Here is a 23,271-nt window from a genome sequence, read left to right as displayed (position 1 = left end):
CCAGTTTACTTAACTTTCCTTTCCATTACTGTCACTTTTCTATCCAAAGCCTCTTCTAGGCCCCAGACTGTTTAGGTAAATCTCTTCTGTGCTCTCTTAGGCCTCAGTCCAGACACTCACCATACTGTACCAAAATGAACTTTTTCCTTCATTTTCTCTTCCCATACCCTAAGGCATGTTCTATTTCCAGGGCCTGGCCCAGGGCTAGTCACATGGTAGGCACTCATTAAAGATTGTGACATTGAAATTTAGATCATATCAACCAGCTTAAAAATTTTTTTTGAGATAGGGTTTCATGTAGTCCAAGATGGCCTGAAACTCGCTATATAGACAAGACTGGCCTTCAATTCCTGATCCTCCTGCTTCTTCCTCCTCAATGCTATCATTACAGGTATGTATAACCATATATGGCCTTTTAGGTGCTTTTTAAATGTGCCCATCTATTTGGTGAACATTTGATGAACCTTAGGGATGTATTCTTGCAAGATACTATAAGCAGAGCTACAGGGGACAGAGCATCACATGCCCTGGGACTTTTAAGTAATTTCATTTCAGTATAGAGACATGACATATAGACAGATATTATTAAAGACAATAACCTAAAGTGCAAAGGGCTCAGTGCCATAAGAAGATATAAATAATGTACTGTAAATTTAAAAGAGAGAGCTTCCTTCAATTTTTTTTGGGAGGGAGTTAATGGGAAAAAATAGAAAGTCATATTTGAGATAGGGATTAAAGGAAGGTAGGACATGAATAATAAAAGAAGAATCTCATGTGTCATGAAGTTTATTTTGGCTGAAGAGTAGATACTATAAAGGAGTAATAAACAGTAGAGAAGATCTAGAAATGTGGGAAGTGGCCCTTTTTGAGAGGCCCTTAAATACCAGGCTGTTGAGTTGTTATTTGTTTCCTTTCAGGTAGAACAACCTTAGAATATTATAACAAGTTTTTTCAATATCAGTGGAAAGCCTTAGTATCTTCCTAGGAAATCATTATTAGATAATTAATTATAGAACTAATAGTTTTACTGAATAGTATAGAAAAAACCCAAGGCCTTTAGCTATTTGACCTTTTGCATCCTTTTTTTCCCAGTGAAAACCTACATGAGGTAACAGATCATATGACCAATTCATTCTAAGAAGTGAAAATTGAAATTGTTGGGGGGAAAGAAACACTATCAAGACACAAATGCCTCATAAAAATGCATAGACGTATAAAATGTTTGCTTAGGAACTATGTCTAAAACATTGGCATTAGCTGTCTGGAAAAATCTGGACATACTATATGAATTTACTGCTAGTATTTTTTTTTACTTCAGGGGTAGTTTCAGGTTATTTCCAGTTAAATATATCTATATTCTTCTGACCTAAGTCTGTCTACTCCCCCTATAAACAGTGGATATTGCATTCCAGGTTTTTATGGCATCTGGTTTCTTGCCATATAAGGCCAGGCCTTGACTACTTCACAACTTTCTCATTGGGCTCTATGTCTTCAGTACCTTGGATCCAGTTTGCATCATAATGTCTGTGTATGGCAGTAAGAATCCTGGATAGAGCACAGGATTAACTTGGTTTGATTCCTAGTTGTACTGTTCACTAGCAATATGGCCTTTGGCAAGTGTATCTCTTCTCCTGAGACTCCATTCCCTCAACTCTAAGATGGAAATAGTGGTCTTTGCCCTGCCTATTTGAAGGGGCCTGTCTCCAGGGTTGCATGCAAATACTCTAAAAACTGTCAATGGTTTTACCAAGAACTGGACCCCACTAGTAGACTTTATACACTCTGTACTCTAATCTCATTTCACCTCTCTAGTCTCACTTTTTAATAGTGCCCAGAACCTACCCCCTCTCCAGTGCATATATACTGATACTTTTCTACTCATCTGGAGTATTTTCCCCTCTCATCTCTGCTCATCAAATTTCAAATTTAAGTACTAGTTCAAATTTCATCAGTCAGTGCTCATTGCTTTCCCTCTTTGCTGAATTTTGATGGCATTTAGTGATTGTCAATACTTGGCTTGTGCATTGCCTTTGTTATTAGCTCTTTCTTTTACATATCCTTAACTATATTATATTTATACTATCCTCAATTGGTTTAGTAAATGTTTTTCTGGGTTTTTTATTTGTCTGTTTGTTTTTTGGTTTTGGGTTTTTTTTTTTTTTTACTTGTGTTCTCACTGTGTAGCCCTTGTTATCCTAGAACTTGATATATAATCAAGCTGGTCTCAAACTCACAGAGATCTGCCTGCCTGACTCTCCCTGCCGAGTACACCCAGCTGGAAAATGCTGATGATGCTTCCTCTGTATTCCTCATAGTACCAAGTTCAGGGCTCCCCGGGGTTCCAACCAGCGACCCCCAGGGAGGTGATGATTGGGGATGAGTAAGCATGCTCTTCGCCAGCCCACGCCGTCCCCAATACCCGGGGACACTCAGACGCATCAGGGAGTCTAGTCAGGCAGGGACTCATTTATTGCAGGTGTTACAAAGCTTATAAAGGCACCTGGAAATCCTCCCTCCCCACCTGAGGGTGTATCTTAAGGATGGTCACGTGCTGATCATGCGCTCCTCAGCAGTGCGGAAGTATTCTTAAGACTTTCAAAGCAAGCCAGGCTGTGCCCCAGTAACTTCCTTTCAGACCTATGCAAGGTGGGGGCCTTTAGGTCCCCACACAGGGCTCAGTAAATAATTATTAGTTCATTTACTTCAAAATTTGCATACAGATTTTCTTTTTCTTTTCTTTCTTTCAAGTTAGGGTCTCACTATGTAGCACTGCCTGGACTAGAACTCTCTATATAGGCCAGGCTGGCCTCAAACTCGGAGATTTCCCTGCCTCTGCCTCCAGAGTGCTGTTATTAAAGGTGTGCACTACCATACCTGGCTCAGACTTTCGTTTTTAAGTAACATTTTATCTTTTATTTTATGTATATGAGTGTATTGCCTGCATGCCTATAAGTGCACCCATGGAGGTCAGAAGAGGGCATCAAATTCCCCTAGAACTGGAATGCTTGTTAGCTGCCAGGTGGGTGCAAAGCCTGGGTCCTCTGCAAGAGCAGCTAGGTGCTCTTAAATGCAGAGCCATCTCTCCAGCTCCCTCAGACTTTTCTTGAGAATGACAAGTGAACACATCTTTTTCCAGGGCTTAGAGTATTCCTGCTAGCAGCTTCTCTACTTCCTACAGGACCAAAGAAAAACACTTAGGCTAGAACAGTCTAGTAGAACTTTCTGAGATAATGGAACGGTTTTGTGTCCATGCTGTCCAATATAATCACCATTAGCCACATGTGACTCTTGAGTGATTGAAATATATCTTAATGTTGTGAAGAACTGATTTTTAGTTTGTTGCTGAGGATTGAACTCAGAGTCTCACACATGATAAGTATGGACTTTGTCATTCACTGAGCTACAATCCAAACCTTTTGAATTTTTTGTCTTTAATTTTAAAAGCTGCATGCAGCTGGTAACTGCTGTATTGGATACTATGTCTAGGCCAGAGACTTTCTGACCTTTTTTGATCATCACAACACTATGAAAATATATTTTATGCCAGGTGTGGAAGTGCATGCCTTCAGTTCTAGCACTCAGAGGGCAGAGGCAGGTAGATCTCTGTGAGATCAAGGCCATCTTGGTCTACATGGTAAGTTCCAGGCCAGCTGTGGCTACAGGGAGAACTTGTCTCAAAAAGACCTAGTTTATACACATATAAACAAGCTTTATGAAACAGTACTTATTATGTTCAATATACTCTAATTTTCTCTCTGGTATTCAGTTTCATTTGTGTGGGGGTGGGGTGGGTATGGATGTGGGTGTGCACATGTGTGTGTGTGCGTGTGTGTGTGTGTATGCAGAGGTCAAAGGTGGATGTTAGCTGTCTTCCTCTATTGTGCTCTAAATTATTCTCTTCAGACAGGGTATTGTTGAACTTGAAGTTCACTTGTTTGGCTATGCTGGCTGGCCAGTGAGCTCCTAGGACCTGCCTGTCTCTGCATGCGTATTCCCCAGTTACCCTCAGCTGAGGCTATAGACAAGTGGGTGGCCATTCCTGAATTTTGTTTTTAGGACTCTCTATGTTGACCAAGCTGTCCTCAAATTCACAGAGATCCATCTCCTTCTGCCTCCCAAGTGCAGGGATTAAAGACGTGCACCGTCACACCTGGTCTGTTGGCCATCTTTTTCTGTGGGTATTGGAAATTCAAGCTCAGGTCCTCATGGTTACACATTGTCCACTGAACCATCTTGTCAGCCTTCAATTTCATTTTTTGTTTCTTTTTAAAAAATTTTTGAGACAGGGTCTCTCTAAGGCCTTGGCTGACCTATATAGACTAGGCTGACCTTGAACTCAGTAATCCACATGCCTCTGCCTCCAAATTGCTGGAATTCAATGTGTGAGTCACTATATTCAGCTTAAATTTCATTTCTTAAAAATGCTGACTACAACACATGATGTAGCTGTAGATTTTACCACCCTTGATGAATTGTGATCTGAATTTTGAAAAATACATTGTACATTTTACAGATAGAGAATGTGAGGTCCAAATAAATACGGTGGTTCATCCAAGGCCACAGAACAAATTGGCATGGTGAGACTAGACTTAGATTTTGGAATTCCTAGCCCAGAACTATTTCCAATAGAAGTTCCTTCTCTTTACCATGCTGGGTGTGGAAAATCAGAGAATCAGAAAAATCAGAAAACTGCTGATACACTATTTATTTTGACTAAATATTGTCGTGGTTTCATGATTTCTGCATGAGTCATGAGCTCAGTATTTAAGTATTGCTGCTTTTTTAAAGTTTAGTTTACTTTTGCTGTCCACAATCAAAGGTACAAAGCCATGGAGGTGGTAGCATTTGACCGATTGATTCCATGTCTTGACAGTGACACCAGTGTGAAACTATCCTCCATGATTTCCTTCAATTAGTGACAGGTGACTATTAGACTGATTTGGAGCATGAAAGCTTGTTGGTGAGGAATCAAGGTGATTCTCACCTCAGTTTTGGAAGAGGTGCCTCAAGTCTTAAGTGATATACCCGACCTAATATTTTTCTCCATCCATGTATCCAGTGTTCACACCCTGTCAGCAAACATGGTGGTGTCTTTGGGGCAACAGTTTTTTTTAATCAGAGAGACATATAATTCTCCTCTCAAAGAGAATCTCTTTGTTTTTCTGAAAAAATAGCTACCTCTCTAAAACTATAGAGTTATGAAAAGCAAAAAGAGGCACCAATTGGAAGTATAATAGTTGATGTGTTAGATACATTCCTGACTGATTTGTGCATGGAATCTCATTTTCCCAGTGATGTTTCCAAATACATTTCAGTCAGCTGACAGCAGGCAGCAACTTACTTCTAAGTGAAATAACAGCAGTGGGGCAATATACTTAATAAAGCAACATGAGTTTTCAAAAGAAGCATTTAAAAGAAACTCAGAACTAGCCTAGTTTTGCATTTTGCATTATATGTACCGTGGGACCCCACCATTCTACCATACTATCAATGGGATATTAATTGTGATCTTTGAGAAATGTCATATTTTGTGGAGCCAAGTTATCGATAGCCTGATACATTTTTCTAGCTGAACACTAAATGGTCTTTTCATTTAACAGTGGTCCTTTGCCAACTAGAAAGGTTCTTCCTTTGCTGACTTGATCTGAAATTTGTCAGTCATAGCTTCCTGTGTTCCACCACTGCCAGCACTAGTGAGTTCAACAGCGTCTCATTCTTCTCCACCTGGATGATAACCGGTTGACTCAGATTCCGCGATTTTAAGGCAATGCAGTTTGGAATGGGAGAATCTACTTGAAATGCTAAGAATTGTCACCAAGACTTAAATTTTCAAAGTTCTTGATTGTCAGAAAAATAAGGAACAGGATGGGAGATGAGTAAAGAGGAGGCAGGACCTGTGCAGGGGTGAGCAGACACTAGGGAAGAGCAGACCAGCAAGTAAGCAGGGAGAAGGGGATGGAGGAACATTCTAGGATGTGCCAAACCTTTGGTGTTGTAGATTTTTTTTCCTGCCTCTCTGGGCCCTCCTAACCAACCTGCCATCTATCATGCCTCTCTTCAAAATCCCCGTGCAAGTAGACTTCCCCTTCTCTTTTGAAATCTGCCACCCAATGTCTGTAAGTCTAATCTGTTCTGAATAGACCAAGTTTTTTTTTTTTTTTACATCTACTAATTATTGTTTTTTAATCATTATTTTTTTAATTTTTTTTTCATACAGAAGAATTCATTCCAAAGCAATTGACATTGAGACGTTTTCACATGCATTTCTAATCTCTATATACATGACTATCACTGGTCACAGTCGCCCACCTTCTGAGCTCCTCGGCCTCTGAGCATGAATACAAACTCCTCAGATAGACAGCCTTCCTCTCCCACTAGAGGCTCCATACTCTGCCATCCCTGTCACTGTCCACTGTGTTGTCAGCACCCTCATCCATTCCCCCTGTCTGCCCTTCTGGTAAATCTAGTCAGCCAGAGGTTCCTGTTCCAGGAGGGTCAGCTGTTCCTCATCTACAGCAATCCATTGTCAGTATTCCTTTGGATAGAATTGGGGTCTGCTGTTCATTTTTCCAGTAGTATGTTGGGTTACTGTCTGGAAGCGCCTTTATCTATCCTAGCCACCAACTCGACTGAAGGTATCGCCTGTCTGGCTTTGTTGTTTGTCGAGTAACTTTTAGTTATGTATATGTAGACCAAGTTTTTTATCCTCCAGCCCAGTCCTGTATTTTTCTGCCACCATCTCATCACTCACACTGAAAACTGTTATTTTTGAGTGTATCTCAATTTTCCCTGCCCCACCCCACACTCAGTTGCTAGCCAAGTTCTCTTGCTGTTTCCTCAACCAGGAAGTTACTCCCTTCCCCATTACCACTTATATCTCATTGTTGTGAGTGTGCTATGCCAGAAATAGATGGACATGTTTGTGTCTTTCTACAAAGTCAGAATTTATTGAATAACAATAAATTCACAAGTTACATTGGTAATTTGTTTGCTACACTTTGCCAAGTACTCATGATTGCCCTTGATAGCCCTAGCTGGCTGTTGGCAAATGCAAGTTCTTTTATTACAATCTTAAGTACTAATATTAAATCTCAGATCACACACTATGCATCATACAATAATTATATACTATAATATGTAGGTTACAGAAGGGTTAAAACAGCTGCAACAGAGTCCAGTGAATTCAAAAAGGCCTTCCTGGAGACTGATGCAGAGAACCAATACAGATACAAAAAGAGTCATCTCAGTGATTAGATAAGTTACCCAGTAGGAGAACTGCTGGAACTGAGCTGAACGGTTGCAGGGTTGAGCTGGATTGCAGGATTGAGTAGAGCTGCAGAGGTAAGGTGTAGGACTGGATCCAGCCATAGACTAACAGACAGAAATTTGAGTAGCTTTGGGCGCCAAGCTGAGCTGAAGCCTTGGGGACAGTCAAGTGTTCTCTGCCTATTGGCCCCCTTGACACACAGATCAGGTGGTCAGATGACAGGTCTGTGGGGGCCATTGCCGTTGCAGTGTTAGATGTCTTCCTCTCTGTGGGGTCCAGGTGCAGGTGTTGCACCTGTCTTTTGCCCGGTGTGTTTGACACATTTTTAGACCTGGTCTTCCTGATGCAGTTTTATTATTCTCATGTGCTCATATGGTCCCAATTTATTTTGATAAGTTTATAGGTGTTACATTTATACTTTTAGGAAAAAAAATATCAGTCTGTGCCTCATAGGTGATGCTGGACATGTGGTGGTGTCCAAGTGCATAATGAAATACGGAGTCATCCTGACTCTGCATGTGTACTCAAAATGGAGCCAAATGCTGCTGTGAAATGGAGTCATTCGGGGCAAGGCACAGCCTGAAAGCCACTGTTTTACACAATGTGGACTAACAGAGCAGGACACAGCCTGTTCTCAACAGCCAGTAAGGGTTAGCTCTGATGCCACCTTTCTTAAGTTTGAAAAGGCTCATTCAGTCCCAGTCGGGATTGTTTCCTTTCCTTTTCCCACTTTCCACACCACTCCCTTTCATATGTTCCGCATCCTGCTCTCATTTGTTTCAATAACTATCTTCCATTATAAATTATAAGCCTTTGGAAGACTGAGATTGTATGTCACTGATGTTTTATTGTCATGGTTAGCACATAGTAGGTACCTTGTAAAGTTTGTGGAATAAAATATGGATGAATATTCAGTTATTACTGAACGTATTCCTCAGTGATTATTACATTTTCGAAGATGTGACTTAGTATGTTAAATATGGATGTATTACTGAGAAGGCTGATTTGCAAACAGCAGCCTTGGCCGGCAGTCAGAAGGGGGAACCTAAGGGAAAGTTAACCTCTATCACAAGTCCCTCCTGGCCCTGAGATTTTGTGGCTTTTCAATTCCACTTTAGAGAGCTTGTGGCTGTTCTTTCTTTAGCACCAGTTCTAAACTATCTACAAGCTTTGTTTTACAAGTATCTTTGTTAAACTGCCTCAAAAATTGGTTTTTCAAGGCAATTTTCTCATTTATTTGCAATTTTCCAAAATAATCCTTAGAAAATGTAGTCAACCACTGGAAAAAAGTAAGACATCAGCAAAAAGGGCAGAGCAGAGACCTCTGAAGATCCCCTCCTAATAGCACTGAAAGAAAAAGTAACTTGCAACATTTGTCAGAGTCAACTCCTTCAGAATTCTGAAAATGAGCTAAAGGCTTGTAGCAATTTGGAGGTCAATTGTTCAAGAAAACCAACAACATGTTAGTAAGAAGAGAGAATGTTGTGGTATTTTCACTTGCCCTGCTCCCATCTTTGGCTCTGCAGTTTGTAGTTATAATGGCCTTGAAAATCAACAGCTTGCAATCCCAGAGAAAACCAACATCCTAGCATCCACTTAAGAGACTGGAAAGGCTTGTGAATCCTCTAAAGTTTCAGTTGGAGAGAACTGTCCTCATCTCATCTGTTTGGTAGTCCCTTAGAAGACCCTACTTAGAAGACTGTATGTATTTGACATGACTCTAGGCTGCAGAAAGTCTTTTATCTGGGTTTTTTTTAATCATTAGGCCTAATTAACTTCTCAGTTGCCTGAAGCAGCCGATGACTTTTCAGCTAGTGAGAAGCAGCCGATGACTTTTCAGCTAGTGAGAGAGCTTCAAAAGAAAAACTGAGGGCTAAGATTCCCTGATGCTTTCAAAAGGTTGGGTATATTTCTGGTAATTTAGAAGAATACATAGGCCTGTGTGCATTCCCAAGGCTATGTGCACACTCAGGAAATCCTTGGATTCTAAATTCTCATTCTGACTGATCTTGATCCACAGCAGTAGAAAATGAAAGTTACAGTTATCTCCTGGCTGGCTGGTGGCGAAGACATGTCCCAACATGTACAAAGGGCCCCTTGGTCAAGGTTGGGAGACTTTTTGATTGTGAGAGTTAAAGGAAATCTTGGCTCAATTATTAAGTGACTGCTTAGCTAACCCAATAGAGTTCAGTACAAAAATTATTATTGAAGTAAGACAGAACAAGGTGGTTTATTGTCCCTTAGCTCTAGTATAGTTAATTTTTGGTCTACCAGGCTGCTTATTTGTATTTCTGCCTTTAGCCAACCTGAAAGAATAGGGAATTCATCAGGCTGATACCTGCTTTGTTAAATTTGAAAGGCAAGACAAATATAGTTTGGGGTGTGTGTGTGTGTGTGTGTGTGTGTGTGTGTGTGTGTGTGGTTAAAAAGGGTTGGCTTTGGGGGGAAAAGAGTTTGCTATTAATCAGAAATAATTGTGTTGAAACTGAGATCTTATTTCCGTACAGGTTTGTCACCTGTCGGAGTTCTCTTGCTGTTGGACTTCCTGTTCTTTCCCAGACACCCTTATAGATCATAAGCCCATGCCACTCCTCTTTGATTCCAAAAATCTCACCTTCTGTTCTGGCTTCCCTTGGTTCTACACATGCAGTTTTTATATACAGTGCTTATTAAGGACAGACACACTGCACTTTGGGAGTCTATCTTCTAATACGAGAAATGGAGGAGAATAGAGGCTGTAATGACCTTGCTGGCTTAACTCAGCCTGAGAATGGATGAGGAGCCAGGGTCAAATTCTTTGGCTACCATTTTGCTCAGAGCTATCACAAATGAAGCAGGGCAGTTGTCACAGACTTTAAAGGGCTCTACTAAATGGACCAGATAGCTGGGCAATGACTCATTGAGACAGGGTTGGCAATAGAGAAATCATTTTCTTTGACTAGTACTAAAAAAAGATCTAAGGCTTATATGCATACATGTTGTATATTGATCTGTTGCCACCTGTTCTCATCCCTCCCAGGGTGCCAGAGAGGCTGCCCTTTTCCCACAATCCTTTCAAGCTACTTTGAATTTTTTTCTTTTTTCTTTATATGGACAAGATTGGATGCTCATTTTTATTTGGTTTCTCCTGCCTGTGATGGGTAGAGAGTGTGGTAGAGAGGTACACAGTATGTTTTACCCTGCCTCTATCAACCACCACATCTTGGGGATGGCTTGACCTGAATGATCATTTTTAGCCTGGTATTTCTGTGTGTGGGCCAGGGCCTCAGGCCAGAAGCAGAGAGGTTAAGAGGGCATAAGTTCCTTGGCAGACTGTTCCTTGGGGAACGAGATTACTTTTACTTCTAACATCTTTAGGTTTGAAGCACTGCAGAGACTGTAATCTTAGTAACCAAAACAAATCTATGAAGAAAGGCTGCATAAATTCCTATAAGACTCGAATTCTGTAATATGTTTCAAGAAAATAATTCTTGTTCACTGTTTCTAAAAGTATTTGCATTGATTGTAACTTCAATTTCCCAGAAAATATTTGAAAGCAGATGTACCTGCTTTCATTATTGGAAAGGACTCCTTTATATTTAGGAACATTTATTTCTATCAAAACAGCATGCTTCTGATTTAGAAAACAAAACAATCTGGCCTTTCAAATGAGTTAAATATCCCACAATGCCATTCACACAGGAAATTACAGGCATAGGATGCTTAGGGACTACTTTGGGAGAGTCCCTGCAACTATTGGTGGCTACACAAAAGGGTCCCTGTTCTCTCTGAGCTCCCTCCCTGAAAGGGGCTAGGGAGCTTTCAAAAGCTCAGAAATGGTGTGCATTGGATGTCTTGGCTTTGAACTTGCAATGCATTTTCTCATATAAAGAGCACCATTAATTTTGAAATAAACTGTCGATGTAATTATAGAATTATAGAATTTGGAAGCCTAGCTTAGAACCTTTAAAAAAAATAATTTATTGAGAATTTCATGCATGCATGTATGGTGTTTTGCTCAAATCCATGCCCACTCCCTCCCCTCCAACTCCTCCCATATCGCCCCATCACTTTTTTCTGATAACTTCATGTACTCTTTCTTCTTTTTTTAATGGGGCTTTTTGCTACTCTAACATTCCCCCCTCTGAAGAAATAACCCTAAAATCTTTAGAAACCTATTTACTACTTATACTAATTTCTTCAGGAAAAATTATTTAGAAATAACTTGGAGGTAGGACCACTTCACTAGTCAGTCTATAATTTTTTAGCAGACCTGTTCCTTCCTCAAAAGTAATTGTGAATTTGAACTCATCTCATATTGCAGAGTTGTAAGTTCCGAAAGTGTAGCCAAGAATTAATGAGATTTAGTTTTATACTTGGCTACTTATTTTGGGAGATAGCTATAGCTGTAGGAGATTGGAAAACTTGCTTTTGCTACTCACACCTCTCAATACCTTTGACATCAGATGTGTCGAAAGGGAGTGGGTTCTTAACATACCAGTTCTTTAGCAGACACCAATAGTGTATCCTATGATCTAACTGTATTTTTAAGTACCTACCTGGAGTTAGGTTAAAGTTTCAGCCTCACATGATTGTTCACACATGAGATACCAGTTAGTTGTAAGCCCCAGGTTGTGACCTCTGCTTTTGACCAACTGGCTATTAGGTACAGTTTTATGACCATTATGATCATTGGCTCCTGGACACCCCCCCCCCAGTTCAATAATTTTCAAGGTTGGCTCACAGAGCTCAGGGAAGTACTTTACTGAAATTTTCCCATTTATTATAAAAGATATTGCAAAGGATGCAGATAAACAGCCAGATGGAAGAGATGTGTGGATCATGAGGGAGGGGAGTGAGAGAAGCTTCTGTTCCCTCTGCAGGCACCTTTAAATGTTCAGTACCTCCAAAGCTCTCCAAACCCTGAAACTCAGGAATTTTTTATGGAAGCGTCATCTTGTAGGTATGAGCTATTTTTAACTCAGTCTCTAGCCTCTCTGTATTTCCTGGATAAGGGGATGAAACCTCCAAGCTTTTAATCATCCTTTAGTCTTTCTGGTGACCAGCCCCCATCTGAGAGCCCACCAAGAATGGCCTCATTAGAACAAAAGGTACTCTTATCACCCAGGAAATTCCAAGAGATTTGGAGCTCTGTGTCTGAAACTAGGGTCAAAGACCAAATACTAGAACAAAAGATACACTGGCATCCTAGCGCTCAGGAAATGACAAGGGTTTTAGAGCTGTGTGCCAGAAAACAGGGACAGAAAGCAAAAATATAGTTCTTATTGCACCGTAACACCATAATAGTCATTTGTGAACCCAAATAATAAGTTATTTTTTATAATCAGCCTCAAGAGCCTTCTTTGTAGAAGCCGTATGTAAATAAACCAGCAAGTAAAAATACTGTAAAAATGTCTTGTCATCAAGCTATGACATTATGATTTTCTCAGTTGTGCATTCTTCAGGTTTGTGACAACCGCTCCCAAGGGACTGATTGCTAGAAACCTCACCATACAATCCTTATGGTACTCCCAGTGAATAGGCAGATCTCAGGTATGCTGATATTACTGTCTAGCATTGACCTACTCCTGTGGGGAGAAGCTAGATAAGTGGTTGTTGACAATGAAGGCTCCATGAGGGGAAAGGGCTTTAAAGTAATTGTAGGTAAATGGTTTTCCAGAGTTTGTTTTGAATAGAACCATGAGAAAAAGGTCAAAAGAAATGTCAGGGGCTAGGGAGATGGGAAAAATCCTTGCTGGGAAAGCATGAGGAATTGAGTTTGATATCTATCACTCTCTTTAAAAATCTGGGTACAGGGATGTGTGCCTATAATACCAGCACTGGGGAGGTGGAGACAGGTGCTGGCTGGCTAGCCAGTCTAGCTGAATCCATGAGTTTCAGGTTCAGTGAGAGACCCTGTCTCAAAAAACCAAAAAAGGTAGAGAATTAATTGAGAAGACACCTGACATCAACCTCTGACCTACACATGTACATACACATGTACACACATGGATAGCGACATGCTAATAAACACACACACACACACACATACACACACACACACACACACACAAGAGATGTGAAGAAAAAAAATCTTTCTAGTAAAGGATTTGGATGGTTGTCTTTGTTCCTCATGAAAAATAATTTATTTCTATTAGATTCAAGCTGATGGCCTTTTACTTTATGGGCAAAGGTAATAGTAAGCAAATCACAGACGTAAGCCCCATCTATTATATTATGCTTATGTTTCTTCATTTTCTTTCAGTTCTGTCCAAGTATGAAAACCAGATTACTATTTTCACTGACTACTTAGAGGAGTTCCCAGATACAGATGAGCTGGTATGGATCCTGGGGAAGCAACATCTTCTTAAAACGGGTAAGGTTTGGTAGCCACTGATCTGAGACAACCCAGCTCATGTGTGAGCTTAAGGTATTTTCTTTTTCCTCCTTGGGCTGACAGAACATCATCTTGATAAGGATTAATACTACTCCAAGACAGATTACTGGGTAGCAAATGATGTTTAAGCCTCAGTTCCCTTACTTGTTTTATAGATCCCTTCCAAGGCCCTGAGAGGCCCTAACAGGGTGTTCACATGATATGTTTTTTTTGTACAATTTTCAAAAGTAATATATTTTTATTTTCTGTAAAGAAAATCCCCCTCCAATTTCAGAAGACTTGGTTTTCAAAAGCAGGCACTCATTTCTAGTATTGCTAAACAGTATTTAGTCATTGGTCACTGAGCTATTTCTTTCTCATTCCCCTCACAAGTTTGTGCTTCTAGAAAAAAACACTCAGGGACTTCTAAATAAACCATGAATGTCAAAAACAATATCAGACACAGGAAATCTTAAGTTTTAGATCTTTTATTGATGATTGTATTGTCTTAGTTTATTCTTTTTTAAGATTTAATTTTTATCATTTTATTTTATGCATATGAGTATATTGCCAAAATGTCCGTAGAAGTCAGAAGAGGGTGTTGGATCCCCTGGAACAGGAATTATGGCCGGTTGTTAGCCACCGTGTGGGTGCTGGAATCTGAAACTGGGTTCTCTATAAGAGCAGCTGGTGCTCTTAACCACTGAGCCGTCTCTCCAGCCCCAAGATTTATTTATTTTTATTTCATATACATAGTGTTTTGCATACATGTGCATGCAGTACCCATGCAGAACAGAAGAGTGTGGCAGAACCCCACTGAACTGGAGTTAACAGGTGGTTGTGAGCTGCCACATGGGGGCTGGGAGCTAGGGTCCTCCTAACTGCTGAGCCATCTCTCTAGCCCTGTTCTGGTTTTGTATAGAGCTTTTAGCTCTTTGAAGCTATATGGAAATGACACTTGATTTTCCCCCTTACAACCACATTCTTATAGACTGGGGAGGATTTATTGCTCTGAAAATGCTAATGGCTCAGCACCTAGATAAAGCCTGAGGTGTGGAAAGAGGCAGCTCAGAGATTTGATATTTTCTGAGGATAGATTCTCATCAGAGACCCTAGCATGGAATAAGGAATGGGAAGAAGCTAATCAAAAGGCAGGAGAAGTTAGGCCTTGCCCCTCCTACTGAGTCAGACTTCATTATTTCCACTGGAGAATTGTGAACAGTGGGGAGAGCATGGAGATAGCTGTTAGGGAGACTCTGTGTGTTTAGACTCTTTAAACTCAGGTAAGTAAGTAGCTTTCTCTTTCTGAATCTTACCTTCCTTCTCTAGTACTCTAAATGAAGGAACTGGAGAGGACCTCTTAGTCCTACTTTCCAGACAGCACGATTACCAGGGTGTCACATACATCCTTATTCAAATACTAAGTTTGCAAATGTTCCCTCCCCAAGATGCTACTTTTTGAGAAAGGGTTTTACCCTGTAGTAGAAGATTGTAAAGCTATGGAATTCATTATGGAGACCAGGGTAACTTCAAACTCACAGTAATCCTTGTGTTTCATATAAAATTCATGTTATATATCTTCCATACACACACACATATATATATACACTTTATATACATATATATACATATATATATAAATCTTGTCAAATACAGTTCCTCAATGAAGTAGGCATTTCTAATCCTCATTTTGCAGATGAGAAAATGAACATTCAGAAAAGTTGAGTAATAAGTTTATATACACAACTCGTAAGTGGCAGAGTCAGAGTTCGAACTAAGGTTCTCTCTCTCTCTCCTCGTAAGTGGCAGAGTCAGAGTTCGAACTAAGGTTCTCTCTCTCTCCTCTCCCTCTCCCTCTCCCTCTCCCTCTCCCCTACACTGGCTGTTAATGTGCAATTCCCCTGCCTCAGGCTCTTGAGTGCTAGGATTACAGGAATGTACTCCCATGCCTAGCAGAATATTACTCTTGGGCTGAGGCTGTAGATCAGTTGGTAGACTGTTTGTATAGCATGTATGAAGTTCTGGTTTCAATCCCAAGCATGGCATAAACTGGGTGTACTGAAGAGATGGAGGCAGTAGGATCAGACAATCAAGGACATTGTCAGCTACATAGCAAGTTTTAGGCCAGCCTAGGATATATGAGACTCTATCTCAAAAAACAAATAAGTAAATAAAGGAAAAAAATAAGTCAAAAAGAAAAAAAAATAGCAATTGTTTAAAAATATTTTTAGTAATTCCTTGAGAGTTTCATACAAAGCATTTTGGTCATATTGAATCCCCACTCCTACTCCTCACTCCTCCCAGATCCACCTCCATCTCCCTACCCCCTTACTTCATGTCCTCTTTATTTTTTTAATAACATACCAAGTCCAGTTTGTGCTGCCCATATACCCCTGGGTGTGGGACTATCCACTGGAGCATGGTCAACCTACCTACTCTCCTTTGCCCAGAAGCCATCAACTTTCCATAGCTTCTCAGCGGTGGCCGCTCATGAATCCTTTCTCACTTCATGGTAAAATGTTGATTGACTTGATCTTGTGCAGGCCTTCTGCAGACAACCCCAGCTATTGTGAGTTCATGAGTATAACAGTCCTATTATGTCCAGAAGACATTGTTTTATAGCAATGCTCCCCAACCTCTGGCTCTTGCAGTCTTTCTGCTCCCTCTTCCAAGATGGTTCCTGAACCTTAGGGAGGGGATGTAGTATATATGTCCCATTTGTGGCAGAGCTGACACTTATTCTCTGCACTTTGACAAGTTTTAAGTTTTTGTGTTAACCTCCATCCACTGCACAAAGAAACATCTCTAGTGAGTTGTGAGAACTGCACTAAGAACATTTTGGCAAGGAGAAGGAAGAATAATCATAAGGGGGGATATGAGAGATATGAATTTAGAGGGCAGTTTGATACTATGTCCATTTAGTAAAATAGTAGTAGTAGGTTTACCCTGGTGCCTATGCGCTCTCTAACTGTGGTTTCTTGGCCAGATTTACAGTACTGAACATGTGTTTCCGTCAGTGAAACAGGCCTTAAATCCAGTCATACAGTAGTTAGTTACTACCATAACATTCGTACCACTGTTGCACCCATAGATATATACTGCCATTGCTGGTTATTATTGCAGTTCAGAATGTTCACTACTGGGTAAAATTCTTGATGGCTTTTTCCCCCAGCAGCCTACATGGCATCTTCCAGTACTATGAGAGCTAACCAGCAGAGATGAAGTCTCCTCAACAGTATAACATGTTTTCCTGTGATCAATATGTACAATGTCTTCACTAATAGGGTCTTATCATAAAGTTCTGGTGGACAATCAAGAGCAGTGGCAATAACCTGTGTTGTTTGAGGGGTCCCTAGGATACCTCTGACCAACAACTTGAGGAGACGTATCCCACACCTCGCAATGGGCTTTTATTTGTCAATCTCTGGTTTCTGGGATAAGTATAAGCACCTGTGTAGGGTAACTGCAATTAAACTCTTTTATATGACTATATTCATATAAATATATATAAACTTTATAAAATAGTAGGTTTACATATGAATTTTTCAAACATTCTTAGTGTTAGTTATCTCTTCCCAAGTCCCCAACTCTGCCATATTTTTTATCCTTCCCCCCGTTAAACCTCCCTCCCCTATCATTTCCCTTTTCCCCTTCATATCACCTTCTCCCTGCCAAAATGTCCCCTTTCTAGTTTCCTGGATTAAACAAGCACTCCAAATTAAATACACAAATCTAAATATTCAACACTAAGATTCACTTATAAGTGAGAACATGGGAGAAATAAAGGCAGTGGGATTAGAAATTCAAGGTCATCCTCAGCTACATAACAAATTTGAGGCCAGCCTAGGATATATGAGACCCTGTCTCAAAAAATAGATAAAGAAAGAAAGAAAGCAAGAAAAAAAGGAAAGAAACGGTAAAGAAAAATAACTTTTAAAATAAATTTATTTTATGTGTATGAATGTTTTTCCTGCATGTATGTATGTGATCCACATGCATGCAGTATCCTCAGAAACCAAGAAGAGGGCCTCGGTTCCCCTGGAACTGGAGTTACAGATGGTTGTCAGCTGCCATGTGGGTACTGGGACCCAAATCCAGGTCCTCTGGAAGAGCAGTAAGTGTTCTTAACTGCTAAGCCATCTCTGCAGCCCCAGAAAAAGAACATTAAAAAAATTATGTGTATGAATTTATTGCCTGCTTGTGTGTATGTAAGTGCACCTATGTCATGCAGTGCCTACAGAGTTCTGAAGAGGGCATTGGAGCCCCTGGAAATGGAATTACAGATGCTTTTCAGCTGCCATGTTGGTACTGGCAATTGGGCCTGGGTCTTCTTCCAGAGCATTCAGTGCTCTTAACCACTGAGCCATCTCTCTAGCTCCAGAAAAAAATTCTTTCTTAAAAAAAAATTTATTATTTTTATTTTATGTGTATGAGCATATTGCTTGCATGCGTGTGAGTGTGTCTGTGTTGTGCAGTGCCCGTGGAAGTCAGAACTGGAGTTATGGATGGTTGCTAGTCGCCATGTGGGTGCTGGGATTTGAACCTGGATCCTCTTCCAGGGCATTCAGTGCTCTTAACCACTGAGCCATCACTCCAACCCCCAAAAGAACTCTTTTTTAAAAAATTTCTGCATTAAAAAATTTATATATATATATTTTTAATTTGTTTTTATTGAATTTTTGTGCATTTTATACAGAATAGCTCAAACAGTTTTAATCATCTTTATACCCCTGTCCCCACCAGCAACCTCCCATAGCCCCCTACTGGAACCCATATACACTGTCACTGGGGAAATGAACAGCAGACCCCAATCTTAGCTGAGGAAACATTGGCAGCTGACTACTGCTTTGTGAGGAAATGCTGACCATCTTAAAACAAGAGACTCTACATAGACTGACTAGAACTCAGTGGATGGACTTGCGCTGAGGAACATCTGGGGATACTGACTTGACACATTGGGCCTAAATATAAAAAGGAACTCTTAAGCATTATGCATCAATTCCCAAATTGGGGGCTAGGCCCTGGGTTGTCAAAGGGAAAGAAAATGCATACTGCTCGATTCTCTGATTTGCTCAAAAGGAGAAAATTAGAAACTATCAATTAAATTTGAATTTCTCTTTTTAAAACTTGCAATGATTGTAAATTCCACTCAGAATACACATATGAATATGGTGTTGAGAAGAGGGAGAGGGATGACTAGGAAAAACAGAACCATATTCAAGTATAGGTAGAAATGAGGAAGCCATGTTTGTAGCCCTTGAAGTGAATTTGTATCATAAAATGAAAGAAATTATGCTTGGGAAAAGGCATAAAAACATTCAAGAGGATGTTTTACATCCATTTACATGAAGAGTGTGCTAGATACTATGGATACATTTCCTGTATTATTAGCAGGAACATTTCCTTTTTAGTTAATTGTATGGACTTGCATGCCTGCTTCTGCACATGACTCCCCTCCTCCCAACACATAAACCCTTAGTATTAAATAATAGATAATGGATACTTATCATCATTTGGGCTGGGGATAATTGCTTTAGCATCTGAGATACTTGCTTTTCCTATTTCTTGTTTTTGGGCATGACCTCGGTGTTAACACTTGCCAAGCCCCTAGAAAGCAGTGAGAGGGAGACAGGAATTGCCCAACATCATTAGACTAACTAGTAGATTAGCTCTGGGTAAAAGCAGAGGTGAAGAGAAATATTGAAATTATTAAGCTTACATGAGATTGAGTTTCCTGGGAATTTCCATAGGCCTGTATCATTGGATTTGATTGGCTGTTTGAAAATAAGTTTGCTGATGGCTTAGAAGTCAAATGCAGGCATTTTTAGATGGGATATGGTGATTTAATTTTTAATTTCACATTTAATTACAGAAAAATCTAAGCTGTTGTCTGATATAAGTGCTCGTCTATGGTTTACATACAGAAGGAAATTTTCACCGATTGGTAGGTATATCATTTGTTGTGCTGTGCTTTCTTCCTTGTAGTTAGCTTGCCTGAGGTTATCAGTCACCTTACAGAAACCTCAGAATTAACAGATCACTGTGACAAAGAGCAGGTAAGTTTTCTATTTCATCCCAAAGTGTCATTGTGGAAGTAGTCCATCATGTATGGTTCCATGGTGTTGAAGTGTTATTCCAGGAACAATTATGACCTACCTCCAAGTGTTCATGCAACAGATAGTGTTACTTTTTAAAAGAAAAATCAAGTAAGCTTTTAATTTGGGGAAATAACTATTAAATTATAATCCATGACTGCAAAAAACTATTTGACTTTTAAAGAGAATTGAGTCTTGAAGGAAAGAAAATAGTTTCTTACATTGTTTCTTCATGAAATGAAATTACCTTGATACTGGGAGATAAAATATATTTCTTCATAATTTATTCTAGGCTGTTACTAGCTGCCACCTGGGTAAACAGGATGGTTCTGTAAGCTAAGTGAGTATGTTTCATCTAAAGAGGATTTGTGAAATGTTTGCAAGCAGGTAGGCCATTTTCTAGTATCATGGCCCTGTACAAAAAGGGCCTACAAATGGTACTTAAGAGCAAACCTATCTGACCAATTTTAATACAGTCTTGGATATAGTAACTGGAGTGAAGTTAAGCTTTCCATGAAGGGCCAAAACTAAAGTCCACTCAGACATTGTCTTTGCTCTTCATAGAACATACCTATAAGGAATAGCAACACAAAAGAAAAATCTTTAGTACCCAGTGATTCTAAACTGCTCACAGTGTCTGGGTGAAGAGATCTTTACAAGGCTGGAAAATGTTTTAGTCAATTCTGACAACATTTTGGCAATAACCCATCTCTCCTTATGCGGGCCTCACTGAACCTTTTCTGCACTAATCTGACCTATAATTCCAGCATTAGCAAGAGCCTGAGGGCTTTCCTTCCAGCTCACAAATCTATTCACAAATCTTGATATAAAAACTCTCCTTCAGTCCCCACAGCAAAAGGAAAGGGATGGAGGGGTGAACACCTTGGCCTACATGTCTTACAAGGGTGATAACATCTTTGAAGTCAGTCTTCTGAGATCATGTTTTTAGGATACTTTTCAACTTCATGTTGGAAAAGAAAAAGAATGACACTTGGGCGGCAGAGGCAGGCAGATCTCTGTGAGTTTGAGGTCAGCTTGGTCTACACAGTGAGTTCTAGGCCAGTTGGGGCTACAGAGAGACCCTATCTCAAAAAGCCAAAAAAAAAGGAATGAAAGAAAAAATATCTCCTCTACCATCCAAGGTATCTGATTTCATTGATCTCTTGGAATAGAACATGAGTAGACCTCACCCTGGCTGCATATGTGAGATTTTTCTTTACATCAAATTGTTCTTAAAATGGAACCTTTTATTTACTGACTTTGTATATTTTAAAGATGTTGTGCATTTCTAATTTATTAATAGTATATCTTGTTATATCTACACTCCAAGTATAACACCAAGTATTCTGTGTGGATTCTGGAACACTTTCACAAATAACCTCTCATCTAATTCTTAGAACACCCATTGATAGTAGTCAGAGTATATGCTATCATCCTTAGTCTATAGATGAGATTTAGATTGTAGAACTAGATATTGGTCTGCTAAGACCTGCCTAATCTAGGGTTCTTTCAACTATTTGTTGTTGTTCTAAACTTCATAAAGTACATTTAGAACAGTCAAGATCCTTCCAGGTATCTTTGACCATTTTGATGAGTATTTATTCTTTAACCAAGATAATCTGTTTGTTGATAGTCATACATGATAGTCACTTATCAAAATTGCATGCATACCTTGAAGTCTCCCCCTATACCAAAACCCTGTTTGATCTCTAAGTACATTTATTGCCTCTCATCAGAATTTGTGTATGTGCATGTCTTGTATGTAGTTTCAAATATGCTGATGATTCATAAAATGGTAATTTAAGGAACCCATATTCACTTCCATTCATTTAACCAACAGGGGGAACAGGCCCTTCATCAGATGCTGGCTGGGGATGTATGCTGCGCTGTGGACAGATGATGCTGGCTCAAGCTCTCATCTGTAGACACTTGGGAAGGAGTGAGTTTCATTTGTTCTATAAATGACTTCAGAGACCTCTGTAGTAGCACTTGCTACTGTGAGTTTAGCAGTAATACTGAGCATTAGGAACAGTTAGTAACACAAGTGAAGACCCCAAATTGCTCTATGCTAGCTCAAGTTATGAGGTTGATAGGTCAACCAAGTGTATCACAAGAAGGAAATAGCTGTTATTTCCTTGTGACTCACCAAGCCAGAGAGTTATTTTCCTGGGATAGAATTAACTTTGAGGTAGATGTGCCATTTAGAATTTCCATTTTGACTATTGTTTGATTGAGTCTTTAAAACTGTCAGAGAACAAAGCTGTGGCCATGGTGGCTCATATCTATAATCCTAGCATGCAAGAGGCTGAGCAATGAGAATTTCTATGAGTTTGAAGCTAGCGTGAGGTACACAGTGAGTTCTAGATCAGCCTGAGCTACAGAGTGAGACCCTGTTCAAACAAAACAAAACAAAAAAGATCAGGAAGAAGGGTATGGCATCCAGTGTTTGTTTTTAAATTCTATTTCACGTACCCACCTGATTAAGCATTTAAGTAGCCTAAAGGAAGTGCTTAATGAGGGAGTTGGTGCCACCTGGTTTGGGTTGACTGCAGATGTTCATTGATGATAAAGGGATCCTTAAATTAGGTTAATTGGAAGGTTGCTTCATTAGCTTACAGTCTTCTGGTAATCCTTGTTGGAATTTTTGAGTCTTGCTTTCTCTGAGACACCTTCATAGGCATCGGACGATGACCTTGAGTAGATGCCAGTCCAGACATTAGGATAAATATCCAATTTGTATGGCATCAAGCTGCTGAATTCCTTGGCCATCATACCTGTACTGTACAGGCACACAGGTTCTGTGGCTGTTTTGAGAGAGGGTCCAGGAAGGGTTGGGAGTTTTTAGGGCTTATTTCGTTCTGAGCAGTCTAGGAGATCTTGTGCCTGCTTTCTCTGCTTGCTATCAGGATTTCTATTGTATAGTGGGGAAACTGAGCCTCATGGAATGAGGTGATTTTCTCAGGGTCAAGCAGCATTGATATGTGAATAGAATCCAGGTATTCTGATCTTTGTCTAGCAATTACTCTACACACGCTTATCTGTAAACTATATTCTTTATTAAAGGAGTAAATAATCATTTTATTAGCTTATATTGTACAAAGCAGTGGGTTCCGTTATGAAATTTCCATACATGTATATATTTTGATCATATTCACCCCTGTATTACCATCTTTTAAAAAAGATTTTATTTTTATTTTAAAATTATATGTGTGTATATGTGAGTGCAATGTCTGTGGAGGCCAGAAGAGGACCTGGGATCCTCTGGAACTGAAGTTATGGGTGGTTGTGAGCAACCTGACCTGGGTGCTGGGAACAGACCTCAGGTGCTGTGCAAGATTAGTTGTGTGCTTTTAATCACTGAGCCATCTCTCCAGCTCCTCTTACCATTTTTTCTTTCTTATCCCTCTTCACCATTCCCTCTTACCTCCCCAATGACCCCACTTTCACTTTCATGTCCTAGTTTTTTCTTCTTGCATTCCACAGATGAGAGAAATCATTCAATACTTGGCATTGTGAGACTGGCTTGTTTCTGTTTTCCACTTCCTCCCTTACTA

The 23,271-nt window shown here is 39.9% G+C and overlaps 1 protein-coding gene across 1 annotated transcript in view; it reads left to right on the top strand.

Moving 5' to 3' along the window:
• The window catches only part of Atg4a (autophagy related 4A cysteine peptidase), a 75,239-nt gene that overhangs the window by 27,046 nt on the left and 24,922 nt on the right, over positions 1–23,271 (top strand). The window contains exons 2-4 of the mRNA XM_008852965.2: positions 13,512–13,622; positions 19,495–19,566; positions 21,558–21,656. Coding sequence (XP_008851187.1) covers positions 13,512–13,622; positions 19,495–19,566; positions 21,558–21,656 — 282 coding nt within the window. The remainder of the gene's footprint in view (positions 1–13,511; positions 13,623–19,494; positions 19,567–21,557; positions 21,657–23,271) is intronic.

Source organism: Nannospalax galili, unplaced genomic scaffold, assembly GCF_000622305.1.
Source record: "Nannospalax galili isolate Female #2095 unplaced genomic scaffold, S.galili_v1.0 scaffold25, whole genome shotgun sequence".
In the NCBI taxonomy this organism is placed as follows: Eukaryota; Metazoa; Chordata; class Mammalia; order Rodentia; family Spalacidae; genus Nannospalax; species Nannospalax galili.
Note: the sequence above shows the minus strand (reverse complement) of the source record. Positions and strands in the feature narration are given on the sequence as shown.